The sequence below is a fragment of the Rhamphochromis longiceps genome, linkage group LG15, assembly GCF_057381845.1.
Source record: "Rhamphochromis longiceps isolate RC_006_pf linkage group LG15, R_longiceps_female_GT1.1, whole genome shotgun sequence".
NCBI classification, from domain to species: domain Eukaryota; kingdom Metazoa; phylum Chordata; class Actinopteri; order Cichliformes; family Cichlidae; genus Rhamphochromis; species Rhamphochromis longiceps.
This window is the reverse complement of record NC_140571.1, coordinates 13,383,076-13,410,049: the sequence shown is the minus strand read 5'-3', so window position 1 is coordinate 13,410,049 and position 26,974 is coordinate 13,383,076. Positions and strand designations below refer to the sequence as shown.

The window sequence follows — 26,974 nt, the reverse complement described above, 5'->3', positions numbered from 1 at the left end:
GGAAATCTGGTGTGCCTCTGCCTCTCACAGCTAATTAGTGTGTGAACTAATTGCGTGGCTAACTTTAGCAAACCGATAGCCTAGTTCCATCTGTCCGCTATGTATAAAGTAGGGAGGGAGATGTAGAAGAGCGTATTGGTGACATTCTAGCTCTTTTTAGAAATTTTTGACAAGAACTCTCACCTGGGAAGCCTGTAACCGGATCCAGTCTGGCGCAAATGATCTTTAGACAGAGTGGCATAAACATTTATGTTGTAATAAATAATTTTATGCTGAGAAATCATTCAGTAAAGCTTTATAAATCAGTGATATGCTGGACTGAGGAAAATCTGATGTGATCTGTCATCTCTGTTTAACTGTGGCTGAACTAAATACTGTATAATAAAATGGACCACCTATGTAATGTGGTCTGAAGCCTCAGTTTTAACATGGTGATCATCCTTATGATTCTTGGCTCCATAATTTGAGAAAAACAATAGCATTATATAATTTACCCCAAAATTAATCTGGGTACATGACTTAGACGAGACCATCCATTCATTTTCCCCCACAGAGTAGCTGTAGCCTAACCTAGATGTCATGGGGCAAGCCCGGTACACATGTCACAGAGATAAAACAGCGAGACAGATAAGCATTGAACGCCTACATCCAATTTAGAATGAACAGTTACCTAACCTGTAAATAATTTTTTAAGTGTAGGAGGAAACCAGAGAACACAGAGCAAACAGGCACAGGGAGAACATGCAAATCTCACATAGAAATGCTCTAGGCTGGATTTGAACTAACCCAGCACCTGGTTAGCATCTCCCTGACTAGTGGCAACTTTTGTTCAGACAAGACATTTATCCTGGAACAATGATATCACTTCAGGATGAAAACTTTATTGTACCACTTACAAGATTTTAACTTCATGCTTCCTGCTACATGATGACTGTTTTTTATGGAGGACCACAAGAGCCAAAATAATGAATTGTAGAATAAATTCTCCATTTGTAAATTCATTTTTGAATTCCAATTTAATAAACTGATTTTTAAAATGCTTTTTAAAAACTTCATTTCAAAAAACATTTTTGAATTCCAATGTAATAAACTTTATTTCAAAACCCTTTTTCCAATTGCACTTTAATAAACTGCATTTCAAAATCCATTTCCCTTTCCTGTTCGCTCAGGATTAATTTTTGGATTAGCTGTTGGATCAACAACTTCATTTTAAAAATACTGTGGCTATTCAAATTAGCCACACCGTGGGATGTAAGGAGCTCTCTGATTGGTTGGACAGACACAGGCTGTCTGCCTGGATTTTTCTAGCTCATAGCTTCGCCATGCTAAGCGTGTGTACTTGTACAAAGGCCGTTCAGCCTCGGGATTTACACTCGGCTCAACACGGATATGTGAAGAATGAAGGGACCCTGCAGCAAAATGAAGAGCGCAACCTCTGACTGAGTGCCTGTTTATGCAGTCTGACCACCTGTTGAAGGTAACGTGCTAACATGGCTAACGCTAGCATCACCGCACTTAGCCCCATTATTTTAAGGTCATCTTAGCTTATGAAATTTTTACGTGGCAGCTGTACGAGCTAGCTACGTGATTTTGTAAGCTGCTGTGCTCTTCACAAATAAAGCTGGAAGCAGCTCAGACTATTAGAACCAGCACTGAGGCCTGTTACGTTTATACAGTGTTAGAGCAATGGCTGCAGCCTACAGCCTTTAAACTAGCGATTAAAATGCTGACAGTAAACTCGTCAGTCCAGATGTTACCACATTACTTTATGATACTTAGAGTTAAAACAACTGAGACAGGCGGATTAAAATAACAGCTGTCAGTTCTCTCATTCCTTATATCAAGACTGGAGATCACACTACTGATTTCAGTTCATTTAATATGTGAGTGCACAGATTCATTCTCAACTGGACATAAATGATGATCAAAGGTTGTATATATGATAAATTCATCAAATCCCAGCCTCTAACACAGTGCGCTGAATCTTAGCTTTGAATGTCCAGTATATTCTAATCAGTGCAATTTAAGCATTCACTTAACCTACAGTATCTAAACCTGTGTGGCAAATGTGTGGTAAAGACACAGATAATGAAATTTAATTATTAATACAATATACATCATGAAAAACGAAAGCCGAAATTGATTCAGTTTAGTACTTTTTTCTGTATGCTCTGTGATTTTAAAGGCCTTAAATTCAGTGATATATACTGTAAATGATTTTCTCAGAGATCTTAAAGTAGTTAAATCACTGCTGATAGTCTGGTTGTTTATATTTCCTCTTGTTTTTGTCTGTAGGGCTGTTTGATGATGATTTGGACTCCTCTGGGAGATGAGGACACACCCACATCTGTTCCATACTGCAGCCATTGATGGTGTGACAGATGCACACACTGGAAAACCAGCGCCTGGACTTCATGCAGGAGAGACGGCCTCAGAGATGGACCAATCAGAGAGCTCCTTACATCCCACAGTGTGGCAAATTTGAATAGCTGCAGTATTTTTAAAATGAAGTTGTTAATCCAACAGCTAATCCAAAGGTTAATCCCTGAGCGAACAGGAATCAAAAATGGATTTTGAAATGCAATTTATTAAATTGGAATTCAAAAATGAATTTACAAATGGAGAATTTATTCTACAATTCAATATTTAAGCACAGAATTCTTTATTTCGATGCGCGTGGCTCTTGTGGTCCTCCATAGTTTTTAGCTTAGCTTCATCAGCTCCAAAAAGATATTATGTCATGGTAGGGCTGCTCAATTAATCGAATTTTAATCACGATTACGATCTGGGCTTTCAACGATCATTAAAAATGACTGAGCCGATTATTAGCCCCTCCCTCATTTATCCGCGACACCTTAAAGGCCGGTCCGTGAAAATATTGTCGGGCATAAACCGGTCCGTGGCGCAAAAAAGGTTGGAGACCGCTGATTAAGAGGACCCGAGGGAAGCTCGGAAAGCTAAGCAGAAGTTATTTGGAGAGGAGAGTGACTGCTGTTGGTTGAAAAGAGAGGTTAAAAAAAAAAAAAACTTCAGTGGTGTTGCACACTATTTTATATTATTTTTTAAAGTCATTGTTAACCCTTTAAAGCCGGTCAGAGCAGCACGCTCCGTTTTGTGTAACTATTTTTAAATCCCTGTAGAACCTGAACCGTGTAAGCTAGCGCAATAATTTGTTTTACATATGAAACCAGAGGAGTTGTACTTACATCTGATGCCATCAGCTTGTCCTCGGTCACGGTTTCCTTCCACATAAAGCTTTGCAAAAACTGCATAAAAAGCGCTTGCAGGAACAAAAACACAATATTCCAGAAACAGGCTTTGCCGATCCGATCAGCTGTTCGTAACACTTCCCACAGTGAAACAGACGTCAGCGCGAACGATCACATGTCCGCCATTCCCTGGCCGAAACCGGAAGTGACATCATTTTCGCGGAAAATGTAGTTTTTTACTTGTAGGCCTTAAAAGCCTATACTGGTCATGTTTGACTCTTCGGAATAGTTCCTGGGATGCTTAGAACTCGAATTGCGCTGCTGGAAATAGTTTATTTTGATGCACCTGCTGTTTTCTTTGCAAATTTGCATCATAGGATTGTTTTTTCGTTTTTCCTGCAGTGTATATAAAAATTGCTGTATCTCCAAAATAAAACTTTGAAGACACTCAAAATAAATTTCCTGTTGTTGTAAACTATTTTTTGCAACTTTTTTGTATTTAAAGTTTTGAGGGATAAGCCTCTTAAATTTCTCCAAGTAGAAATATATGTAAAAAACAAACAAAAACGATTTTCAATTTTTTTTTGTAGTTTATTGCACTTTTTTGCAATTAATGTAGTTACTATGGACTTAATGCATACATATTATTAAAATATGGGCTATAACAGTTGTATAGCAACTTGAAATGCTCCCACAAATGGCACTACAACATGTAAAAAAATAATATAAGCTCTGGCGGACTTGGTTCTATAGTAGGTCTTAAAGGGTTAAATAAATATCGTCAAATAATCGAGATCTCAATTTCAGTGAAAATAATCGTGATTATCATTTTTGCCATAATCGAGCAGCCCTATGTCATGGTTTGCTAAGAGGACTCGTGTACAGGACACACTGAAAGCAGGTTAACAATGTTTAACTAACAAAGTCAATATCAATTGAAAACAGCTGAAATAAACCAAAAAATTTTCTTTGAAGCAAAACTCAGAGAACTGTTAGTCAAAAGCAGGTAAGTAGCTGAGGTTTCTTTGATAATTTCACTGTAAGCTATATAAAGTTTCTATGAACTTGGCTTTAATATCATCGATTTCCTCGGATACAGTACTGTACAAATGCTTTGAGCCAACCTGACTTTCTTTGTATTTTTTCTCCAATAGGCACACCTCATTGTAGGCTTTTTTGAGGTCCTTGTACTTGGCTTCTTTCATCAAAATTAGTTTTTGTTTACTAAGCCCTGTAACACCAGCATGAATTATTCAAACATAAAAAAGGCACTCAATTCCATACTTACCCTTATTCACAACAACTTGGCATAGAACTGACTGAAATTGTGTCTCTAGGGACTTTGTCTGTCTGTCTGTCTTTGCCCATCAGAGACCCATCATTTGTCATTTCTTTTCTTGTCATTTCTGCAGGGAAGGGGTGGTGCAGCAGGTTTGAGGGGCAATGCCAGTAAGGCTGGGACACGAGCTGCAGCCTCATCCAACCTCTTTTTTTTTTTTTCCAGGTGCCCAGCCACCCTTCAGTTTCATCATATCATCCCAAACAATAGCTGTAAAGTTGGATGTAGGATGAAGACAGCAGAGAGAGCAAAAGAAACAGGTAAGAGCGGACAGGTAGTCCGAGTTAGAGCAGGGCGATATGACCAAAAATATTTATCACAATATACATTTGAAGATTTGCGATAATGAGCTTCTATCCCCAAGCCATCCGTGCCCTAAACACACACACCCGCCCTCTCACATCATCTATAATTGACTGAGACAGGACTCTCTTCCAGACACTCTAAACCAAGGCACAATGTACATTTCAATTCCTTTAATTTTAAATATGTTTATATTGTCTATCCTGTAAAATAGTCAGATGTCTATTCATATTAATGTACAGAATTCACCTGCTTGCTGCTACTACTGCACATTCACCCAGTGTATATACTATATATATATATATATATATATATATATATATATATATATATATATATATATGTATTATGTTCTTCCTCTACACACTTCTCATTCTCCGTCGCCAGCACGCTTTTTCCACCATGTGCGTATGAAAACAAAGGTACCGCGCATGCGCGTTTTACCCATATTCTATCGCGATTAGGGATGGGTATCGTTTAGGTTTTATCTGATACCGGTGCCAAATCGGTACTTTTGAAACGGTGCCGGTGCTCAAACGGTGCTCAAACCGGTGCTTAAAGAATGGAGAACACAAAATTGGTCCAAAAACCTCTCATATTCAGCTGGTTTTTTGTAAAAAGATAACAATGTTAGCCTTTTCTGCAGCTATGGGGCATATATGGTATCACTCTTAGCTGGAAGCAGTGCTTAAACAATGGAAAAAATACAAACCTTGTCCAAAAACCTCTCATGTTTAGCTGTTTCCCTCTTTTTCTTTGGTCATTTTAGCCTTTTTGGCCAGGGTGAAGGGAGTATCTGCCATCAACCAAGAAGACAGCCGCATGTAGCTATGATGATGTTTGCTAGTTCACCTTACATGCATTAATGTAATAACGTGGTTAGCCTACTCAACGTAAATTACACACAAACAACATTAAGCTACTCACGCAGAGAAGAACGGCTGCTGCTGCCATCAAATACGGCGCATTTCTCGGCTTTTAAAAAAAAAACGCTACGCGTCGCCAGGTGTTTCATCGGATTCGAGGTGTTACTTCCTTTGACAGTATCACAGTATCAGCTTAAAGCACTTGTTGCTGCTGAGTTTGCATATTTTGCTATGAAGTACAGCCAGACTTTTGACCGCTTCGCCTTGGACATTTTTAATCTGTAGCTCTGCATAAAAGAACGTACGTACCTGGCCCCGCCTACTATCCTCGGAAACGTAAATTGATTGGCTAGAAGTGTATCACAGCTCAGGAAAAAAAAGCACCGAAATAAAGCACCGAAATGTGCGCTGCTTTTCGGTCTGGTTACTACCGTTTATGTCAGAACACCGGTACCCATCCCTAATCGCGATATTTCATTTTCTTGTTGTTGCCCAACATCATACCAGTATTACTGTGAACGGTATGATATGCCCTAGCCCTAGCCAGAGTTAACAAAAACTTTTAAAGCCAGTGTAGCTTCTGTTTTGAACACATTTATTGATGATGATTTTACATAAATAAGCAGTGTATTATACTGTAATCAGATGTGGATTCTCACTAACCGCTTTACTAGTAATTGTCACAAATACTGTTTATTTGCCGTATTTACAGATAGTGAAATAAAATGGAAAATAATTCTTTCATAATTGTATACTCAGCTTGGTCAAGATAATAACTCCAGAACAAGAGGCATAGGATTTTGAATTAATACCAATGGTGCATCTACTGATATTCAGTTTGAATATCAGTGACCTTGACCTCAAGGTCAAAGGTCAAGTTTTCTGAAAATCTTGTGAATGTTACAACTTGGTGACAGGAAGGAAGTCACCTAGTTTGCTCAAATTTGTACCATAGGTGTTCAGAAGGGTTAAAGAAATCTGAGCTGGCAGCAATCACTTCAGAGTGTCGGGTCAGGACACTTGCAAATGTTCAGATGTGAGAGGAACAAACAGGCAGAGTCCAGGAATAAAGTTGTCATTCTTTGTATTTTCAATTGAGAATGTGCCCGCAGCTGGGCGAGATAGAGTGTGTGTGTGTGTATGTGTGGTTTCTGCAGACAAAGCATAATAATACAATCAATTAGGAATCAGATTACATAATAAACATAAAGATACAACTGAGGTGTACTCAAGTACAGTATATAGCTAAATAAGCTGACATTATACTTCAGCCTGGTTACATAAACTTAAAGTCAGACATTATGCATTAACACACCGCATACAACTATGCACTGAAGGCAACTGTACATTGGTTTATCATCTGTTACACGGAGCACAGAATCAACAACACGATAACAACGAATCTCTCTCCTAGAAGCTAATTAGTAAACAAATCTGTTATGCTAGCGAACTACCACTTGTACATAATGTCACATAAACAGAAGCAGAAACTGCTGGTAAGTCATCAAATACACTCATGGCTGAACACCAACACAACTGAGTGAAGTAAAACATTAACTTACGGTCTTATGAACGCACACACTGTCCGTTGTTTGGCTGCCGTTTGTCTCTGAACTAAAGTTGCGGACATGCACCCCGATGGTGCATTCAGGGGGCATAGGAAATCCCATACACAACCCTAACCCTTTTGTACAATAGGTGCAATTACTAGTAGGCTGAAGGGTTGCGCTAGGGGCCATCTGTAGAGATGTAGGGTCAACAACCTGTCTGTGAACGTGGACAAAACAAAAGAGATGATTGTTGACTTCAGGAGAGCACAGAGAGCTCACTTCCCACTTAACATCACTGGATCCTCTTTGGAGGTCGTCAAGAGCACCAAATTCCTTGATGTCCACCTGGCGGAGAACCTTTTCTGGTCCCTTAACCCAAGCTCCATAACTAAGGAGGCCCAACAGCATCTCTACTTCTTGCGGAAGCTGAGGAAAGCCCATCTCTCACCATCCATTCTCACCACCTTCTACAGAGGGATTATCGAGAGCGTCCTGAGCAGCTGCATCACTATCTAGTATGGTAACTGCACCGTATCAGATCGCAGTACCCTACGACTAATAGTGAGAGCAGCTGAGAAGATCATTGGAGCCCCTCTCCCCTCCATCATGGACACTTTTAGCACCCGCTCCATCCGCAAAGCCACCAGCATTATGGAGGACCTCACACACTCTTCACCCTGCTGCCTTCTCGAAAGAGGTACCAGCAAGCCGTCAGACTCCTGAACACTCAGTGACTGGACTGACACACACACACACACACCTTCACACATCGCTACCAAGCACTTATCTGCAGTATCTCACACACACACACACACACACACACACACACACACACATATAGGGCTGGGCTATATCATACCGTTCACGGTAATACCGGTGTAATTTTGGGCAACGATAGGAAAATGAAATATCGTGATAGAATATGGGTAAAACGCGCATGCGCAGTGCCTATGTTTACATACGCACATGGCGGCGACACAGAATGAGAAGAGCGAAAGTGGAGCATTACGGCTATATTAGGCAGGCGCCTCGCGGAGTGATACGTACTGTGCTTCAACATAATATTACTGTATTGTGTGTGTATAACCTCTTTTTAAGTTTAGTGGATATTATACATTGTTATGCTCAGGATATGTCGGCCAATTTCCACTGGAAATGCCTTTTGGTTAAACTGTCAGCAAGGAATTTGCATTGTTACATTTTTATATAACTTTAATGCACATAAAAACAGCTGCTTGTTTAAGTGAAAATACATTGATGGTTTTTTTGCACTAATAAAGTTGTGGAGTTGTAAAGTATTTTGTCTAGTGTCAGTTATATCGTCAGTTATATCGTTATCGCAAATTTTCAAATGTATATCGTGATAAATATTTTTGGTCATATCGCCCTGCTCCACACCCACACACACACACACACACACACACACACACACCAAGTTACTTTTGCACAATACTCAGCATTTTGCACATATCCATTGCACTGTCTTGTCTTGTTTATTTTTGCAATTTTTTGCACATTGCACTGTACATTTCAAGCATGTACAGTGGGGTTGCTTGGAGACGAGTACCACACAGTTCCAATGAGCATACATTCCAAAATATGCAAACTAGCCCCATACATTATGATGACATATGTTCAGGGTATGAACATTCTATGCTGAAAGCTTATAAATATACAACTATTGAACTTGTTTTCAGTTGAACTTTTGCATAGCACAGAAGATTTTCACTGCGATCAAATTAGGTTCAAAGATGTTCAAACGCTTTTTTCTCAGAAAGGTAAGTTTGACGAGACTTGTAGCACATTTCTCTGTATATTTTCTTACAGTAAATAAGCATTTTGAAGCTTTTAATGGAGCTTCATAGATGATTTTTGTAAAAACTGAATTTTGAACCAAATGAAGTATTTTGTATTTCATACCATAAACTTTAAAACTCAAATTGAGGCATGAATAAATTGTTTTTAATTTATTTAAACATATTCATATCGGTCCACTTCATGAGTCGATAGCTCACTAAATTGATAAATAATCTAAAATAATACCAAATTTTCTAACTGGACACTTTTCATGTAGAGCCTCCCTTGGAATGTTTGTTTTATGCCATTACTGATGTTGGTTTTCTTCTTTCTAAACAGAGATCAAAAAACCAAAACGTGGCAGAGAAGGAAATTCCTTCTACGTCTCAACAGAGGTAAAGAAATGTGACTCTTTAATCCAATGTTGCCGGAGATATTTATAGCAGTGGTTTAGTGTGAGCTGTTTTATTTCCCTTTTATTGTTGTTTTTCTTCCGCCTTGTGTGTTTATATCGTTTTTACTACTTCTAGTTTTGTCTATTATTTATATCGATTCAGAGATTAGTTGAAAATATAGAGTGTAAATGTACAAAATACATGATTTTGTTCATTTTGGTATTTCATAACAGTTATTATTTTTTATTTGCAATATCCAGGATGCGCTCCTTGTTAAAAATTTCCACTTTGAAAAATAACATTTACACTTTTGTCCTCGATCAGCGTCCCGGATGCTTCTGTTGCTGCCACAACACCTAACCATGAAAATGGTATAAAGAAGAAGAAGAAAATAAAATGGAGACACTTCTTCTGCTGTTTCTCGGTTTGCTTTTACAGAAGACATATGAAATGCACATTTTCCTTAAAATGTATTTGTTAATTTTAAGTGACTTTTCTTTTTTAATAACATTATGTTTGTTCGTTCTCTACAGGAAACTGACAGCGATACAGAGGCAGAGACCCCCACTGTAAAGCCACAGAAAAAGTCCCGCTGGTCTATTTTCAAATTCTGGAAGGTATGTTTTATGGAAAGAGTCATTATCATCAAGCATTTATTCATCACAATGAAATGGGAGCAATTAAGAGCAATGAAGCACACAGCTATGTCCTGTCTTTTGGTTTCTTTCTACAGAGAAGAAGGCAGGTTGCTCCAGAAACAACAGGGGAACCTGATAAAAAGAGTGACAAGTAAGGGAAACTTTAATCTTCTCACTTTAAAGAAAAATTCTTTTGGGATCCTTCTGGTTGCAGATTTGATACTTAATCTTCTATATATTTGTATATTTTTGCAGATTAAAGAACATGCAGCAGGACTGTACACCTGCCAAGGCAGCACCACCAAAAGAAGACTGCCTAGAAACAAAAGGTCGAGAACTGGTTGCTCCAGAAACAACAGGGGAACCTGATAAAAAGAGTGACAAGTAAGGGAAACTTTAATCTTCTCACTTTAAAGAAAAATTCTTTTGGGATCCTTCTGGTTGCAGATTTGATACTTAATCTTCTATATATTTGTATATTTTTGCAGATTAAAGAACATGCAGCAGGACTGTACACCTGCCAAGGCAGCACCACCAAAAGAAGACTGCCTAGAAACAAAAGGTCGAGAACTGGTTGCTCCAGAAACAACAGGGGAACCTGATAAAAAGAGTGACAAGTAAGGGAAACTTTAATCTTCTCACTTTAAAGAAAAATTCTTTTGGGATCCTTCTGGTTGCAGATTTGATACTTAATCTTCTATATATTTGTATATTTTTGCAGATTAAAGAACCTGCAGCAGGACTGTACTCCTGCCGAGGCAGCACCACCAAAAGAAGACTGCCTAGAAACAAAAGGTCGAGAACTGGTTGCTCCAGAAACAACAGGGGAACCTGATAAAAAGAGTGACAAGTAAGGGACACTTTAATCTTCTCACTTTAAAGAAAAATTCTTTTGGGATCCTTCTGGTTGCAGATTTGATACTTAATCTTCTATATATTTGTATATTTTTGCAGATTAAAGAACCTGCAGCAGGACTGTACACTTGCTGAGGCAGCACCACCAAAAGAAGACTGCCTAGAAACAAAAGGCCAAGAACTGGACATCAAGCCTCCACTGAACAGTTCAGAGGACCTAGTACAGGTCATAACTACAGACAATCCCAGGTAAGTGCTTTTAATATTTTGGCCGATTGCTGATCACAATAAGAATTAGATGTTTGAATGCTTTTCTCCAGAGAGACAATGTTTGTTTGTTGTCCTGTTGTGCTTGCTATGCATCCCTGACTCCTTTCTTCTTTCTGCATGCAGCAGCACCCATAAGGAATGTGGTGAAAGTTCCAACCAGGTTAGAAACACCACTGAACATAGTGAGCCATCAGACCTGAGTTGGGACACTTTGCTTATGGAGTTTCTGGCACAAGAGGATGTATTGGAGCAGGTGTTTGACATGTAAGAGAAAAACGTCCTCCAAAATGTTTAAACTTCAAAGCTCATGCATACATGCACATACACCGCTTAGCTTCTTGACATCTTTCCTAATTGTGTGTTTGTGTTTTTACCTTTTTGCAATAGTTTAGGGAAAAATTTAAAGGATAGAAAAAAAATGGAAAAGAAAGTTCAGACTGTGGACCGCTTCGGGTGAGTACACGTGGTGCACGAGGACCAAAGCTCTCTTTGTCAAAGTGGAAATGAGTTATTTTACACTGATAGTGTAAACTTTGTGTATGTGTGGCAGGTTTCCAAACATTGTAAACAGCTGCTACATGAACTCCTGCCTGCAGAGCCTCCTCAACAATGAGGAGTTCATTAGAGATGTCAGCCGTCAGGAGACTTTGTGGAGAGCAGTCCCAGAAGCTCGGCTCTTAAGGTGCGCTACGTCAACCTTCTACTTTCTTCAGAAACCTGAAGAACAAAGATATCTAACACCAGAAATGTCTGTTTACCCTTGTCTGTTTACAGAAGGCTCATGAACATCAGGAACTGTCATGAATCAAGAGATTATGACCTTAAAAAACGCCGCCTAATATCTTTTAAGAAGGCATTCAGCCAACAGGTTCCTGAATACGAAGGCAGTGCACAGAAAGTGCGTCAGCTATTTGGACATTTTGTTTTTTGCTTTACCTTCTAATGTTTATGTTCTAAATCTCCTCTGTGTTTTTCTTTCAGGACGCTCATGAATTCCTAACCTTGTTCCTCAATGAGGTGAAAAGCCTCTCACCTCACCTGAAGAGGGAAGCAGCTCTCCTGGGCCGAAGTTATACCTGCCCAGTAGAAGACCATCATGTTTTCAAAATGGAAAACATGAGGACATGCAAGAGGTAAGCCAGTCTTTCAGAAACACAGGGCTGATTGCAACATTTTCATATACCTCTTTTCCACCTACTTGATCGTTACTTTAACTACGTTACTCCTTAAATGTGTAGCTGCGGTCACCAGTCATCACAACAGGAGGAATTTACAAGCTTGTCCCTTGACCTGGTTCCAGAGGGGTCTGTTGAGGACATGTTAGGGACATACTTGAAGGTAAGATCACAAATTCCAGTAGAGATGTAGTATCACTGATCTTGTGTGTGTGCATAGGTTGTGATTTTTTTTTTCTACCATAAAGCCTGTTTTCTCTTTGCCGTTGTTTAGGAACAAAAAATCGAATTTACCTGTGACTGTGGAGGGACGACCTCGGAAGTGAAGCAGTCTTTTGATACACTGCCAAGGTGAGTAAGGTCACATCAGAATTGATCGACTGACCTGATTTCCAAACTGTGGCGCACTAAACATCAGAGTTTTTAAGACAACACTTGAGCAGTCATTTTCTCCCATCTTCGGTTTGTGTTTGACACTCATTCTTCTTATTTTGTACCTTGGGTTTTTTTTTCTTTTCTGCCAGAGTTCTCATCTTTCACCTGAAGAGGTTTGGCTTTACAAAAACCCACAAGCTTCAGAAGGTGAATGACCCCGTCAGGCTGCAGAGGGACTTGGTGGTGTCATCCAAACAGGTAAAAACAGACTGCAGAACATCTCAGAGAATCAGCTTAATTATCGCACTGATGTGAGACTTTATGAAACTGATCTTTGGATTTGTTCCTTCTCAGGGTGATGGCCGTTATGAACTCATAAGCATCATTAGTCACTATGGAGGCACAGAATCAGGTAAAACAACTGACTTGTTACAAACAGAAAATGCTACTTTTGAGTGAAGGACTCACACACAAAAGCTTTTGATGTTTTAAGAAGCACTAAGTCCAAACCACTGTTTGCTTGAATCAGTTGACTTTTAGAAGTTGGATTCATTTGTCTTAATGTGATCTTAGGACACTACATCTGTCATTCTGTGCATCCTGAGGAGAGCCCACAGTCTACATCAGATCATTGGCTCACCTATAATGATGCACGGGTGCTCCACACAACTGGATCGGCAGTTTTTGAGGAACAGCAGCAGTCTGCCTACATCCTGTTTTACAAGAGAAACGTAAGAAGACACAGCAGCTGAGAGAATTTTGAAATGTCCTATTACCTTGTTAATCATTTTTCTCTTCATTCTAAAACAGGGTGTGGAAGCAAGTTAGAGCCATCATCGTGCTGAGAAGGAACAACCGTCGTCTCAGACCGCTGGTAAGTATTGCCCTTAGGAGGAAGGGTCCTCCCAGAGAGCCTGGTTCCTCCCAAGATTTCTTCCTCCAGGAGGGAGTTTTTTCTTGCCACCGTCGCCCCACATTCACCGGTCATTCACTAGTAGTGCACCACTACTAGAGATAGTCAGGACCAGTGTTTGGCTTGCTCTCTGGGAACAACAAATAAATTAATAATAAAATAAAATAAAGATATTATTGTCACGGGCTGAAAGCAGGGACTCAAGCGCAGAGCAGGTTGATGTCTCAAAACACAATTTATTTACACACCCGTGCAATAATATATACAGTGACGGGAAATTCAGGGGATTAGGGGAAGGCTCTCTCTCTCTCACGCTCGCTCACGTCCTCACACACGTTCGTACCGCGGGGAGGTCACAGGTCCGGGAAGATAAGCTGGAACAGGGAAAGGGAGATATCACTCACAAATCACGAAGGCATAAAGGTGTAAGACCACGGGAGCTGGAAAGGTAGACTAACGTCAGTAGCGCAATCATCCCGCGATGAGAGGATATGTGACCCAGCCTCAAATAGAAGACGGATAATCAGCTGATCGCCAACAGCTGTGAGAGCCAAGGGCGGGAGCCAGCTGTGAGCTCCGCCCAGGCAGAGAGATAGGGGGAGAAAGAGAAAAAAAACACAAGTGTAGCCTTGTGAGGCCGGCTGGGCAGGCACGGGGACCATGACAATTATTTACTTATTTATTTATTTTTTATTAAAATTAACGTAACAACAAAAACAAAAATAACTAATAAAAACGAATTAACTAAGTATTCAACTGTGTTTTGTGAAATTTGTAATGAGTCTCAGTTAAGTTGATGTCACAGAAGTTTCTGAATCAACCATTTAGATTGTTCAACAAACAGATTTACTCAGGTAAAGATGGTAAGCTGGAGCACTGGTACCCTTCTAGTTCAGTTTAAGTTTTTAGACAAATATTCCCTCATTCAGTTGCAGTTTCTGCTTACATTATACATTATTTAGCTGCAAATGTTTAGCTGCAAGTAGCAAAGTCCAAAAGTGACAACATTTCCACTGCACTCTCTCCAGAAATGGCATATAGAACTTTTGATCAAATTAGACATTTATCCTTGAAAAATCCATGAAAATCTTTAATTGTACCTTTTATAACATTGTGGTGGGGCGTGGTCTGCGGTGCCGTGCAGGGAGGGCGGACGCACCTGCACGGCATCCTTAATCACGCCCGCCTAGTTAAAAACACGGGGACTCAGGGGTTTGGGGATTGTTGTGGTGAGATGTAAATAAAGATGGCTCCGAATGATACTCCGTGGTCCTGCCGTGCCTTATTCTCGCCACATTGGTGCCGAAACCCAGGAGGCAGCACGGCGGGTCCGTATCGGAGCCAGGGAATGGAGGAGCTGGCCCAGATGGTGGCCGAAATGGCGGCCGCCCAGCGGGAGCAGGCGGCGGCGGAGGGAGTAGTAGTGACGGAGGAGTCGCGCGATGGGCTGCTCCAGCGGGGAGCGACGGCAGTGACGGATGGACCGCGCAAGGAGCTGGAGGTCCCCGTGCCAGGGGAGCCTGCTCGAGTGGAACTGGCGAGCGAGGCGTGCGCCACGCTTGAGATCGCCGTGCTCACCAGATCGGCCTCACCACCACCAGAGGCCAGTACACGCCACACCTCTGCCCAGCCACCTGTGAGCTGGGGCTCACGACTGTGCCGGCCGCGCCGGGTGCACACGCCACGCGTCCGACTTCCGAACCAGCTTGGCCTGCACCGCTGGATTCGCGGGCGGCCACCTGAACTCGCACCTCCCCGTCGCTTGGCCGGGGCCTGGGGGCGCCAGCTGTCCGGGCTGATTCCCTCTCCCACTGGCGGTGGGGGAGTAGGTTCGGCCGGATGGCTCCCCAGCCTCAATCAGGCGATGGGGGTATGTGGTGGGGCGTGGTCTGCGGTGCCGTGCAGGGAGGGCGGACGCACCTGCACGGCATCCTTAATCACGCCCGCCTAGTTAAAAACACGGGGACTCGGGGGTTTGGGGATTGTTGTGGTGAGATGTAAATAAAGATGGCTCCGAATGATACTCCGTGGTCCCGCCGTGCCTTATTCTCGCCACAAACATTTTAACAAGTTACTGTCTCCTGCTGCATGTTTCTTGTTTTGGCTTAACTTCATCAGCTCAAAAAACACACCGTGCTGTGGTTTACTGAAAGAACTCATGTACAGGACACACTGAAAGCAGGTTTACAACGTTTAATTAACAAAGTCAAGATCAGTTAACAACAGCTGAACGAAAGATTTACTTTTTCTCGTCGATAAAATGGTCAGATGAGGTCCATGCCAATGTGCTCAAATGGTACCTCCATTAAGGGCAGTAAGGGCATAAAGGCACTTTTGGAATGGCCAGCTGGTTCACCAGCTGACACCACTGGACGCACAACATCAGCGCACATCCAAACAGATTCTTGGCCAGTAAAATCGGTCAATTTTTGGGTCCAGAGTCTTATCTTATTCCAGGTGACCAGCCATCGAGTTGTAACGAGCCACCTAAAAAAATCATTTCTCAGTGGCTCTTCTGCGACCAACAAGTAGATGTGTTCTTCCATTTTACAAGTGTCACGACACGCTCAACATGGTCTGTCGTTACAAAATGTGGAAATGTCAGGGCGCACTATTTGACTATCAGCTCTCATCATTTGATCAAAGGGCGAATTGCATAGTACCATTATCTTCTGTGTAGCGAATTGCTGGAACCGGCAAGCTGAACGCGGCCCAAACGCCACGTGTCCCTATTGGCTGTGTGTGCAGCCCTGCATACTGCCCTATTGAGCTACCAAACCCCAACCAATCAGTTTTGAGATTTAAGGGGTATGCTAGCCGCCAGCTAACCGCAGCCGTTACTCTATGCATTTCCCCCCGATCTTTCATTTCCACCAGTACTATGGGGTATTTGTGAATATCCATGACTGAGCCGGACAGGTCGCCAGCTGGTCTTTGGCCAGGGTGATGGCAGTTTCGAGGTTCACCGGCTAGTGATAGCAGACTCACTTCACTGTCCTGGCCGGTAGCCCCCCCCCCCACAAATTTCTCTAGCACTACCATTTTCAGCAATCCAGCCTTTCTAAGTGTGGGGCCAGGCTGCAGCCACCTGGTTTAGGCAGAGGACTGGTCCTCCAGCCCCATTTGCCCCATGAAAGTTGCTGTGATGGTCTTCTGGAGAGACTGATGGCAGCCACTTGCAACAACCGGAGGGCACGTTCCTTCCCTGGCCACCAACACACCTCCGCCAAGCGTTGGAAAACTTCCAGGAAAAGCTTGCTGTTGATTTAAGTCAAAATATATTTGCTGATGTTGAGTGTGTGGATATTCAGAAGGACACCCATTCCATAATACATCATTTCCATAAGTGTAAAATCACCAATTATGTTGTCATTAATGTCCAAAAACAACTTGGAGTTTATCACAGATGCGCTTCTTATTACAGTCAGTATATTTAGCATGAAATGGAGTTGAGGAAAATGGTAGAATACTTAATATCAATGTTTTGAAGACTATGACATTAGGGACATTAGGGGATGTATTGGTTGGCACCATCACCTCACAGTGTGAAGGTCCTGGATTAAAAAAAATCCAGGCATGGTCTGTTCTGAGTGCAGTTTAGATGTTCTCACTGTGTACTCTGTCTTTGTCCTGGAGTCCAAAGACATGAATGTTAAATTAACCCATGATTTTAAAATGTCAATAGGTATGAATGGTTATCTTTTGTTCTGTGTTAGTCCTGCAGTAGACTTGTGATATGTTCAGGGTGTGCTCCACCTTCTGCCTGATGACAGCTGGGATATGATTAATTCCCTCCACAATCCTGAATTGCATAATTGAATGGATTTATTGCATTCAGATGATAGCACATATCTTAAAGATGTTTCAGAAAGTTGTACAAATAAAAGTATGTCAGCATGGCTAAACACCAGTAGACGTAAGTAAGGAAATTGTGGGGAAGGGGAATTTTTTTTTTTAACTTATCAGTATTTCAGTTCTTGAATTCGTTACAGTTTGTGGCTTTTTCATTTAGCTGTGCGGGCATGTTATAGCATTTGCAACTCACAAGTTTGTATAAAGAAGGCAAATCCAAAAAGCACTTCCGTCTGCCAGTAAATCTTAGATGGAAAAGTTTCAGATTGTGATAATAATGGTCCTTGTTTGAGGCTTTAAACACTGCTCCCTTTCTGGCAGACAAAAGCAAAGTTTGTCTGAGGTGAACCAGAAGCTCTTGAGATTTGATGACCTAGACTTCCCCTAATCTCTTTCTCAAGGTTAAGGCTGATGAAGAAAACAGGCTCCCTTTTCCAACGGCCTCCCCATCTTCCACCTTTTTTTTTTCAACAACCAAGAGGATTGTGACAGCCAGAGTGTCTGCAATGAAGTTAAATGGGCGGATAGAGTTGCTCTCCTCTGCCCGATATGTGATATGTAAGGCAACTAAAATGCAAGAGACAGTGGAGAGAAAGAAAGATGGAGCAAGATTAGGAGGAATGTATGTTTGTACGTATTCGTAGTAGATCGGGTTTCTGGGAAATTGAGTAGAAAGTTATATGGGGTTGTCACACTGAAAGAGTTCAGTACAGGTAGACTGAGTCTCAGTTTCTGATTAAAGTGAACTTGTCAAGTTCATGTAGAGAAAAAAAAAGAGGCACTTGGCTAAAATGTCCACATCTGCTGCTAAATGAGCAGCTTTTTAAAAAGAGCTATGGCTGATATCAGAGATCAAAGGTTTTTGTCCTGCAGACCGATCACAATGAAAAACTTAACTCAAATCTTCTGTTTGTTTCAAAGCAAAGTGGAACCTTATTTAAAGATCGGCTATGCTGACAGCTCGATAACTTTGGAAACCTCACCTTTATACTTGGCCAGCCCATTTGTGTTATTAACATCCAGATTTATGTGGTGTTTTATTGTTTAAAACATGCTGTACTGACTTCTGGCTGTTGACAACATTTACTGATTCATGAATGGATTAAAGAGAGATATTCAAAATCCCCTCCGAAGAACACCGAAAGGAACTCCGAGGATTAAATTTGCAATTGTTAGTAGCGGTTTTTGTTTGACCCCAGACAACGAGCAAGGGAAGCCAATGTTAACTAAACAAATATAAGGGATATAAGAGATCAGCCAGCAGGCCACAGCCAGGATCCACCATCAGCCAGCAGGCCACAGCCAGGCTCCACCATCAGCCAGCAGGCCACAGCCAGGCTCCACCATCAGCCAGCAGGCCACAGCCAGGCTCCACCATCAGCCAGCAGGCCACAGCCAGGATCCACCATCAGCCAGCAGGCCACAGCCAGGCTCCACCATCAGCCAGCAGGCCTAGCCAGGCGCCATCATCAGAAATTCCGCTTCCGGGTCCCTCGTGGTGGCCGCCTCGTGCTCTCGCTTCAGTATGCCACCCAAGAAAGGCCCAACACCAGAGGAGGTTGAGGACATTAAAACCTCCCTCGGAGCGCTGTGCGGAGACGTGGCCGCAGTCAGGGCGCAGCAGGAGCTGCTTCTGGGGCTTCTGGAGGAGGTAAAACAGCTACGCCTCCAAAATGCCGAGAAGGACAGACGGATCATGGATCTCGAGCGGCAGGTGGATGAGCTGGAGCAGTACACCCGTACGAACGACGTGGTCATCAGCGGTATTAAAATCAAGCCGCACTCATACGCGCGCGCGGTGGCCGGGAACGTCGGGGAGCCCAGCGACGAGGAGACCCGCTCGGTGGAGCAACAGGTGGCGTCCTTCCTCCAAAGCAAGGGGATAGAGATGGACCTGGAGCACATAGAAGCATGTCACTCACTGCCCAGGAGGAGTGACAGACCGCCAGCCATCATTATGAGATTTGTCAATCGGAAGAACAAGGTCGCACTGCTGAAACAAGGACGCAAACTGAAAGGCACGGACGTTTTCATTAATGAGCATCTGACACGAAAAAACGCAGATATCGCGAGGAAGGCAAGGCAACTGAAGAAGAACGGTAAAATACAACATACATGGGTAACAAACTGTAAGATTTTCATTAAGCTAAACGGGACACCAGAAGAGGCAAAAGTACTGATAGTGAGGAACATGGAGGATCTGGACAAGTATAACTGACACCAATGTATCAATTACACCAGGAAATGACATGGACACGTTGAAATCAATTCTTCAACAGAAAGTAATTGATCTAGATTGTGAATATAAGGAGCATAATATAATAGATCCAGAAATAGATTCTGAAAGTAACTTTCTCTCTACTTTTGTTAAAAATTGTAATTATTTCACTCAGGAACAATATGAAAAAGAAATTAACCTAGACGGGAAGCTCTCATTAATTCACTTTAACAGCAGAAGTATGTACTCTAATTTTGATTTCATTAAGGACTATTTACAACAATTTTCTCGCCCCTTTAGTGTTATAGCCATCACTGAAACTTGGTTCAATGTCGATAAAGGAATAGATTTTTGTTTGAATGGATATGATTTAAAATACATGAATAGATTAAATAAGGCGGGCGGCGGGGTTGCTATATATGTTCATAACTCTATAAACTATAATGTTGTAACAACTATGTCTATGGCTATTGATGGAATTTTGGAATGTTTGACTATTGAGATTATGAATGACAAAAAGAGAAATGTTATAATAAGTTGCATATATCGGACACCCAGTTCAAGTATTGACACTTTTAATGAATGGATAGAAAAAACGTTTGCTTCGGTGAACCAAAAATTACTATTTATCTGTGGTGATTTTAATATTGATTTGCTAAATCCAACAAGGTTAAAAGCCATTGATGACTTTACTGACACGATGTACATTTTATCACTATATCCAACAATAACAAAGCCAAGCAGAATAACTTCACATAGCGCCACTATTATTGACAACATTTTTACTAATGTCATGGATTTCCAAATTAATAGTGGCCTGCTTGTCTGTGATATAACTGACCACTTACCAGTTTTTACTTTGTGTGACTGTGATTTTAAAAAAATGGATGCCAAGATCATGATAGCAAAGCGAACAATAAATGAAGAAGCAATTCATGCCTTCAATTTCGATTTAGCACAACAAGATTGGAATTCAGTGTATGAAGAGTCAGATGTGGACAAGGCTTATGATAATTTCCTAGATATTTTTACTATGTGGTACAATAAACATTGTCCTGTAAACGAACACATGACAAAGAAAAAAAAGATAAAAAGTCCTTGGCTCACAAAAGGAATTATTAATGCTTGCAAAAAGAAAAACAATCTGTATAAACAGTTCATCAAAGTAAAAACAAAAGAAGTGGAACAAAGATATAAAGCATATAGAAATAAATTGACTGATATTATAAGAACGAGCAAACAACTTTATTGTAGAAGAAGATTATATGAAAATAAAAACAATATAAAAGGAACTTGGGATGTGTTAAACAACTTAATTAAACAAGGATCTTCTGGAACATCATATCCTGAATATTTTACTGATGCAAATGGTGAAAATCACAACATGAGTAATATTGTCGATGGGTTCAATAAATTCTTCATAAATGTTGGCCCTGAACTAGCAGCAGACATCCCGTGTCATAAAAATGAAAATATCAGTAATATAAAATCAAATCCCTTTTCACTGTTCCTCTCAGCTACAAATGAGCAAGAAGTAATAAATATCACATTAAAATGTAAAAGTAAGTCTTCAATGGATTATCATGACATAAATATGTCTGTAGTTAAACAGGTTATTCTGAATATTGCTAGTCCCTTAACATATATCTGTAATTTATCATTTCAGTCTGGTTGTTTTCCAAAAAAAATGAAAATTGCGAAAGTAATACCACTATATAAAAGTAATGACAAACACAGTTTTACCAATTATAGGCCTATTTCTCTACTGCCTCAATTCTCAAAAATTCTAGAAAAACTTTTTAATTCAAGATTAGAAAAATTCCTTGAAAAACATCAAATAATAAATGTTGGTCAGTATGGTTTCAGAACACAAAGAACCACTTCAATGGCGATAATTGAGGCAGTAGAAGAAATTACTGATACACTGGATAAAAATAAATATGCAGTTGGTATTTTTGTTGATCTCAAAAAGGCCTTCGACACAATCAATCACTCAATATTATTGGATAAATTGGAAAGATATGGTATTCGAGGGAAAGCTGGTAACTGGTTAAAAAGTTACCTAACGGGTCGGGAACAATATGTTAGCATAGGGCATTACCATTCAGAGAAACCTGGTATTACATGTGGTGTTCCCCAAGGGTCAGTGTTGGGACCAAAACTTTTCAATGTATACATAAATGATATTTTTGATGTTTCTCAAGTACTTAAACTCATACTGTTCGCAGATGACACCAACATATTTTTCAGTAGCGATGATTATACTGATCTTGTAATGACCGTAAACAGGGAGCTAAAATTAATAAAAAAAATGGATGGACATAAATAAATTATCATTAAATATAAATAAAACTAAAGCAATGTTTTTTGGTAATTTAAAATATAATGTAGAATTACCAATTATCATTGAAGGTGTACCAATTGATAATGTGAGTGAAAACAAATTTTTGGGAGTCGTAATTGATAATAAAATTTCATGGAAACCCCACGTCAGACACATAAAAACCAAAATTTCCAGAAGCCTCGCAGTTTTGAACAAAGTGAAACAATTCCTTGATAAAGATGCACTTCGTACTCTGTACTGTACCCTGGTTCTTCCATATCTTACATATTGTGTGGAAGTGTGGGGAAACACATATAAAAATACAACTAATCCATTAGTCACAGTACAGGAACGAGCACTGCGTATTATTCACAAGGCTGGTTATCTAGATCATACTCACAAATTCTTTCTTCAGGCAAAGTTACTTAAATTCCAGGATCTGGTTAATTACAATACATCCATAATTTTGTATAAAGCTTTTACTAAACTTTTACCGGCAAATTTACAAACTAGATTTGAAATTCGAGAAAAGGTTTATAATGTGAGAGGCTTTGGAGAATTCAAATTACCCAGAACTCGAACAACCCGTAAAGGTTTTTGTGTGTCTGTATGTGGTGTGAAAATCTGGAACAGTCTGAGTTTACAATTGAAACAATGCAAAAATATTCATAGATTTAAATTTCTCTACAAACAGTTGGTCTGGTCACAGTATACTCAATGATGCTTTTAGTGTGCTCTGTAATGTCTGTTCTCTTACCATTGCTGGTATGGATTCCAAAAAAAAAAAAAAAAAGTGTGCGTATGTATGTACATATATGTACGTGTGTGTAGATATATATGTATGTATATGTATGTGTGTTTGTTACTTGTAGTTATTACTGCCTGTTACCTGTGGTAATGCAATTTATAATTTATATATTCTGTATTCGCCATTTGTTTGGAAGTTGTGTTTTGATCGTGTCCTGTGGATTTTTGAAATTTGGCCATCAATTTCTGGAGCAAAGACTACTCACATTGTTGGAACTTTTGGTACAACCCTGTCTGGATTACGACTTTGATACAGGATATTGGACTGGACTAACGGAGTTAACGAGGTAATTGCAGGCTAGCCAACGCGTTACCAGGCTAACAGCTGACTGAGGAATCAGCTGACTGAACCTGCTACCAGGGTAACCAGATAAAATGGGGCCGAAGAGGACACCGACAGCTGAGGAAGTCGAGGACATTAAAAAGTCCCTTGACTTCATAATGGAGGAAATTTCTACTATCAGGTTGCAGCAGAAAAATATCATTGAAATTGTGGAGGAGGTAAAGCTCCTCCGCATCCAAAATGCCGAAAAAGATAAAAAGATTGCATACCTGGAAAGTAAGGTCGCTGACCTGGAACAATACTCCAGGATAAACGACGTCATCATCACTGGGCTCCATATTAAACCCCGGTCATACGCTCAGGCGGTGACCGCTGACAGCAACGAGGAACCTGGAGAGCTTGACATTAGCTCCACGGAACAACAGGTGGCTGCTTTCCTGCGGTCCAAAGGGATTCCCCTGGACTGTAACTCTGTCGAAGCATGCCACCCTCTTCCCAGGAGGAACGGCAACATACCGGCTATTATATTAAGGTTTGTAAATCGAAAGCACAAGATTACGCTGCTGAAACAAGGAAGAAAATTAAAAGGATCTAATGTCTTTATCAATGAACATCTAACCAAACACAACGCTGAAATAGCCAAAAAAGCGCGACACCTTAAGAAGCTGGGAAAAATCCAAGGCACTTGGACGACGAACTGCAAAATATTCATTAAACTAAACGGATCACCAGAGGAAGCCAAAGTTCTGACCATTAAAAATATGGCGGATCTCGAAAAATATCAGTGAGCAACACGATCTGGACGGCAAACAAGGTAACAGACAACCACACACTCACTTATGACACACACTGGAAGGAAGAACTCAGATACATCTGGAAGAATCAGCTGCATCAGTCAGACAGTTGCAGAATATGATCAATTGGAACTGAAAACATTTAACTATATGGATCACAATACACACGACTTGGAATATGAAATAGATCCAGACAACAACTTTTTCTCATCTAACAATAACAATTGCTGCTACTATACAAATAAAGACTACAATCAGAGGATTAAAACTGAGAATAAATTATCAATTATCCACTTTAACTGTAGAAGTCTCTATGCTAATTTTAGTCATATCAAAGAATATCTTAACCAGTTTTCACATCCATTTAGTGTCATTGCCTTATCAGAAACTTGGATCAATATGGAAAAAGGAACAGACTTTGAACTGGAGGGTTATGAATTCACATTTATAACTAGGCGAAACAAAGGAGGAGGAGGAGTGGCCTTGTATGTGGACAAATCCTTGAAATTTAATGTGGTGGAAAAGATGACGATGGTGATTGATAATGTACTAGAATGTATTACAGTTGAAATTTGTAAAGAAAAAAGTAAAAATGTAATCATTAGCTGTATATACAGAGCTCCAGGTAGTAGTATTGAGACATTTAAAGACTGGATAGAAGAAACATTTATTGAAATAGCTCGCAAAAAAGTTTTCATTTGTGGAGACTTCAATATTGATTTGCTAAACCCAAATAAACATAAAACCACTGAGGAATTTATAAACACAATGCACTGTATGAATCTATTCCCTAAAATTACTAGACCTACCAGGATTACATCACATTGTGCAACTCTCATAGACAACATTTTTGCAAATGACATTGAAAATAAGACTGTAAGTGGACTCCTGATTAACGACATAAGTGACCATCTTCCAATTTTTACAATCTATGATAGGAATTACAAGATCAATAAAATGGACAGTAAAAAAGAGTACAGACGAGTAAGAACAGAAGAAAGAATGAATGCATTTAAAAAAGATTTATTGAAGGAAAACTGGGGTGAAGTATATCAGGAACAGGACGTTAATAGTGCTTATAATAAATTCCTTAGAATATTTACATTACTGTACAATACCAACTGTCCAATAAAGCAATATAGTAGGAAACAGAAATATATGGACTGTCCATGGATAACAAAAGGTCTGCAAAATGCATGTATAAAGAAAAATGCTCTATACAGAGAGTTCTTAAGAACGAGAACTAAAGATGCTGAAATCAGATACAAAAGATATAAAAATAGGTTAACTAATATACTTAGATTTAGTAAAAAGGAATACTATAAGAAGCAATTAGATATAAATAGAAATAATAATAAAAGATTATGGGAAATCCTGAACAGTGTTATAAAATGTGGGACTGGACAAAAGAACTATCCCAAGTATTTCATTTGTAATGACCATGAAGAATACAATATGGATGTTGTGGCAAATAGTCTCAATGAATTCTTTGTAACTGCTGGACCAAATTTAGCAAGAACAATCACTCATCCTGGGAAAGCACAGGAAAAACCCGATACACTGATTGACAGAAATCCATATTCTATGTTTCTCACAGCCGTTGATGAAAATGAAGTTCTTGAAATTGTCAAAAAATGTAAAAATCACAAATCTTTGGATTGTAATGATATTGATATGATAGTGGTTAAAAGAGTCATTGAGGCTATTATAAAACCATTTACACACATCTGTAATTTATCATTTCAAACTGGTCGATTTCCAGACAGAATGAAAATAGCAAAAGTTATACCTCTATACAAATCTGGAAACAAACACCATTTCACAAACTACAGGCCTGTCTCTTTACTACCTCAATTCTCAAAAGTTCTTGAAAAACTGTTTAAAAACAGACTGGAAAAATTTATAGATAAACATAAACTACTCACTGAGAGTCAGTACGGATTCAGATCAAGCAGATCAACATCATCGGCACTATTAGATTCAATAGAATACATCACAAATTCCATAGACAAAAAGCAATATGTGGCTGGGTTATTCATAGACTTGACAAAGGCATTTGACACTATAGATCATGATATATTAATAAGAAAACTGGAACGTTATGGTGTCAGAGGGGTAGTTTTAGATTGGGTCCGGAGTTATTTAAGTGACAGAAAGCAGTTTGTGAAAATAAATGGTGGTTGCTCCTTATGTATGGACATTGCTTGTGGTGTACCCCAAGGGTCAGTTTTGGGTCCAAAATTCTTCAACTTGTACATTAACGACATCTGTAAAGTGTCCAAAGTATTAAAAATGGTTCTCTTTGCTGACGATACAAACATTTTTTGCTCTGGTGATGATCTGCAGAATTTATTGGAGGATATGACTAATGAAATAAGTAAAGTGAAGTTCTGGCTTGATAAAAACAAATTATCATTAAATTTGAATAAATTTAAACTTATGTTATTTGGAAATAGTAGTTTAAATACAAATGCAAAGATTCAAATAAATGGTGTTGATATTGAAAGAGTCAGTGAAAATAAATTTCTGGGGGTAATAATAGATGAAAAACTTAACTGGAGAGCTCACGTAAGATATATTCATTCCAAAGTATCACGAAGCATTGCAGTACTAAACAAGGCAAAACAGGTATTCGACAGAACATCACTTCATATTCTCTACTGTTCACTGGTTTCACCATACTTAAGCTATTGTGCAGAGGTCTGGGGCAATAACTATAAAACCACATTACATTCACTTTTTACTCTTCAAAAGAAAGCAATTCGAATCATCCACAATGCAGGTTATAGGGAACATACAAACTCACTATTTTTGCAGTCTGAAATATTGAAAATTGACGATATAGTGAAATTCCAAACAGCACAAATTCTATTCAAAGCAAAAAATAAAGAACTGCCAGGTAATATTCAGAGTATGTTTTTTTTGAAAGAAGGAAGTTATAATTTAAGGGGTTTTTGTAACTTCAAAACAATGAAGGTACGTACTACAAGAAAAGGCTTTTGTGTTTCTGTT

General features: G+C 39.8%; 1 protein-coding gene across 2 annotated transcripts; it reads left to right on the top strand.

The window, feature by feature from the left end:
- The first annotated feature begins 1,261 nt into the window (after positions 1-1,261).
- LOC146652345 (ubiquitin carboxyl-terminal hydrolase 46-like) lies at positions 1,262-13,718 on the top strand. 2 transcript variants are annotated; one of them, XM_085382576.1, is made up of 21 exons: positions 1,262-1,477; positions 2,296-4,808; positions 9,404-9,459; positions 9,784-9,883; positions 9,993-10,076; positions 10,193-10,248; positions 10,353-10,481; positions 10,586-10,714; positions 10,819-10,947; positions 11,052-11,201; positions 11,349-11,486; positions 11,610-11,675; positions 11,773-11,904; positions 11,997-12,120; positions 12,204-12,355; positions 12,461-12,560; positions 12,672-12,748; positions 12,922-13,030; positions 13,127-13,184; positions 13,346-13,503; positions 13,583-13,718. In XM_085382576.1, exons 7-21 carry the CDS (start codon positions 10,363-10,365, stop codon positions 13,598-13,600), a joined length of 1,659 nt encoding a protein of 552 aa, XP_085238702.1. In that variant the 5' UTR covers positions 1,262-1,477; positions 2,296-4,808; positions 9,404-9,459; positions 9,784-9,883; positions 9,993-10,076; positions 10,193-10,248; positions 10,353-10,362; the 3' UTR covers positions 13,601-13,718. The 2 variants fall into 2 exon arrangements, with proteins under 2 accessions (XP_085238702.1, XP_085238701.1); XM_085382575.1 differs by having other exon boundaries at positions 11,346-11,486.
- Positions 13,719-26,974: the final 13,256 nt, after the last annotated feature.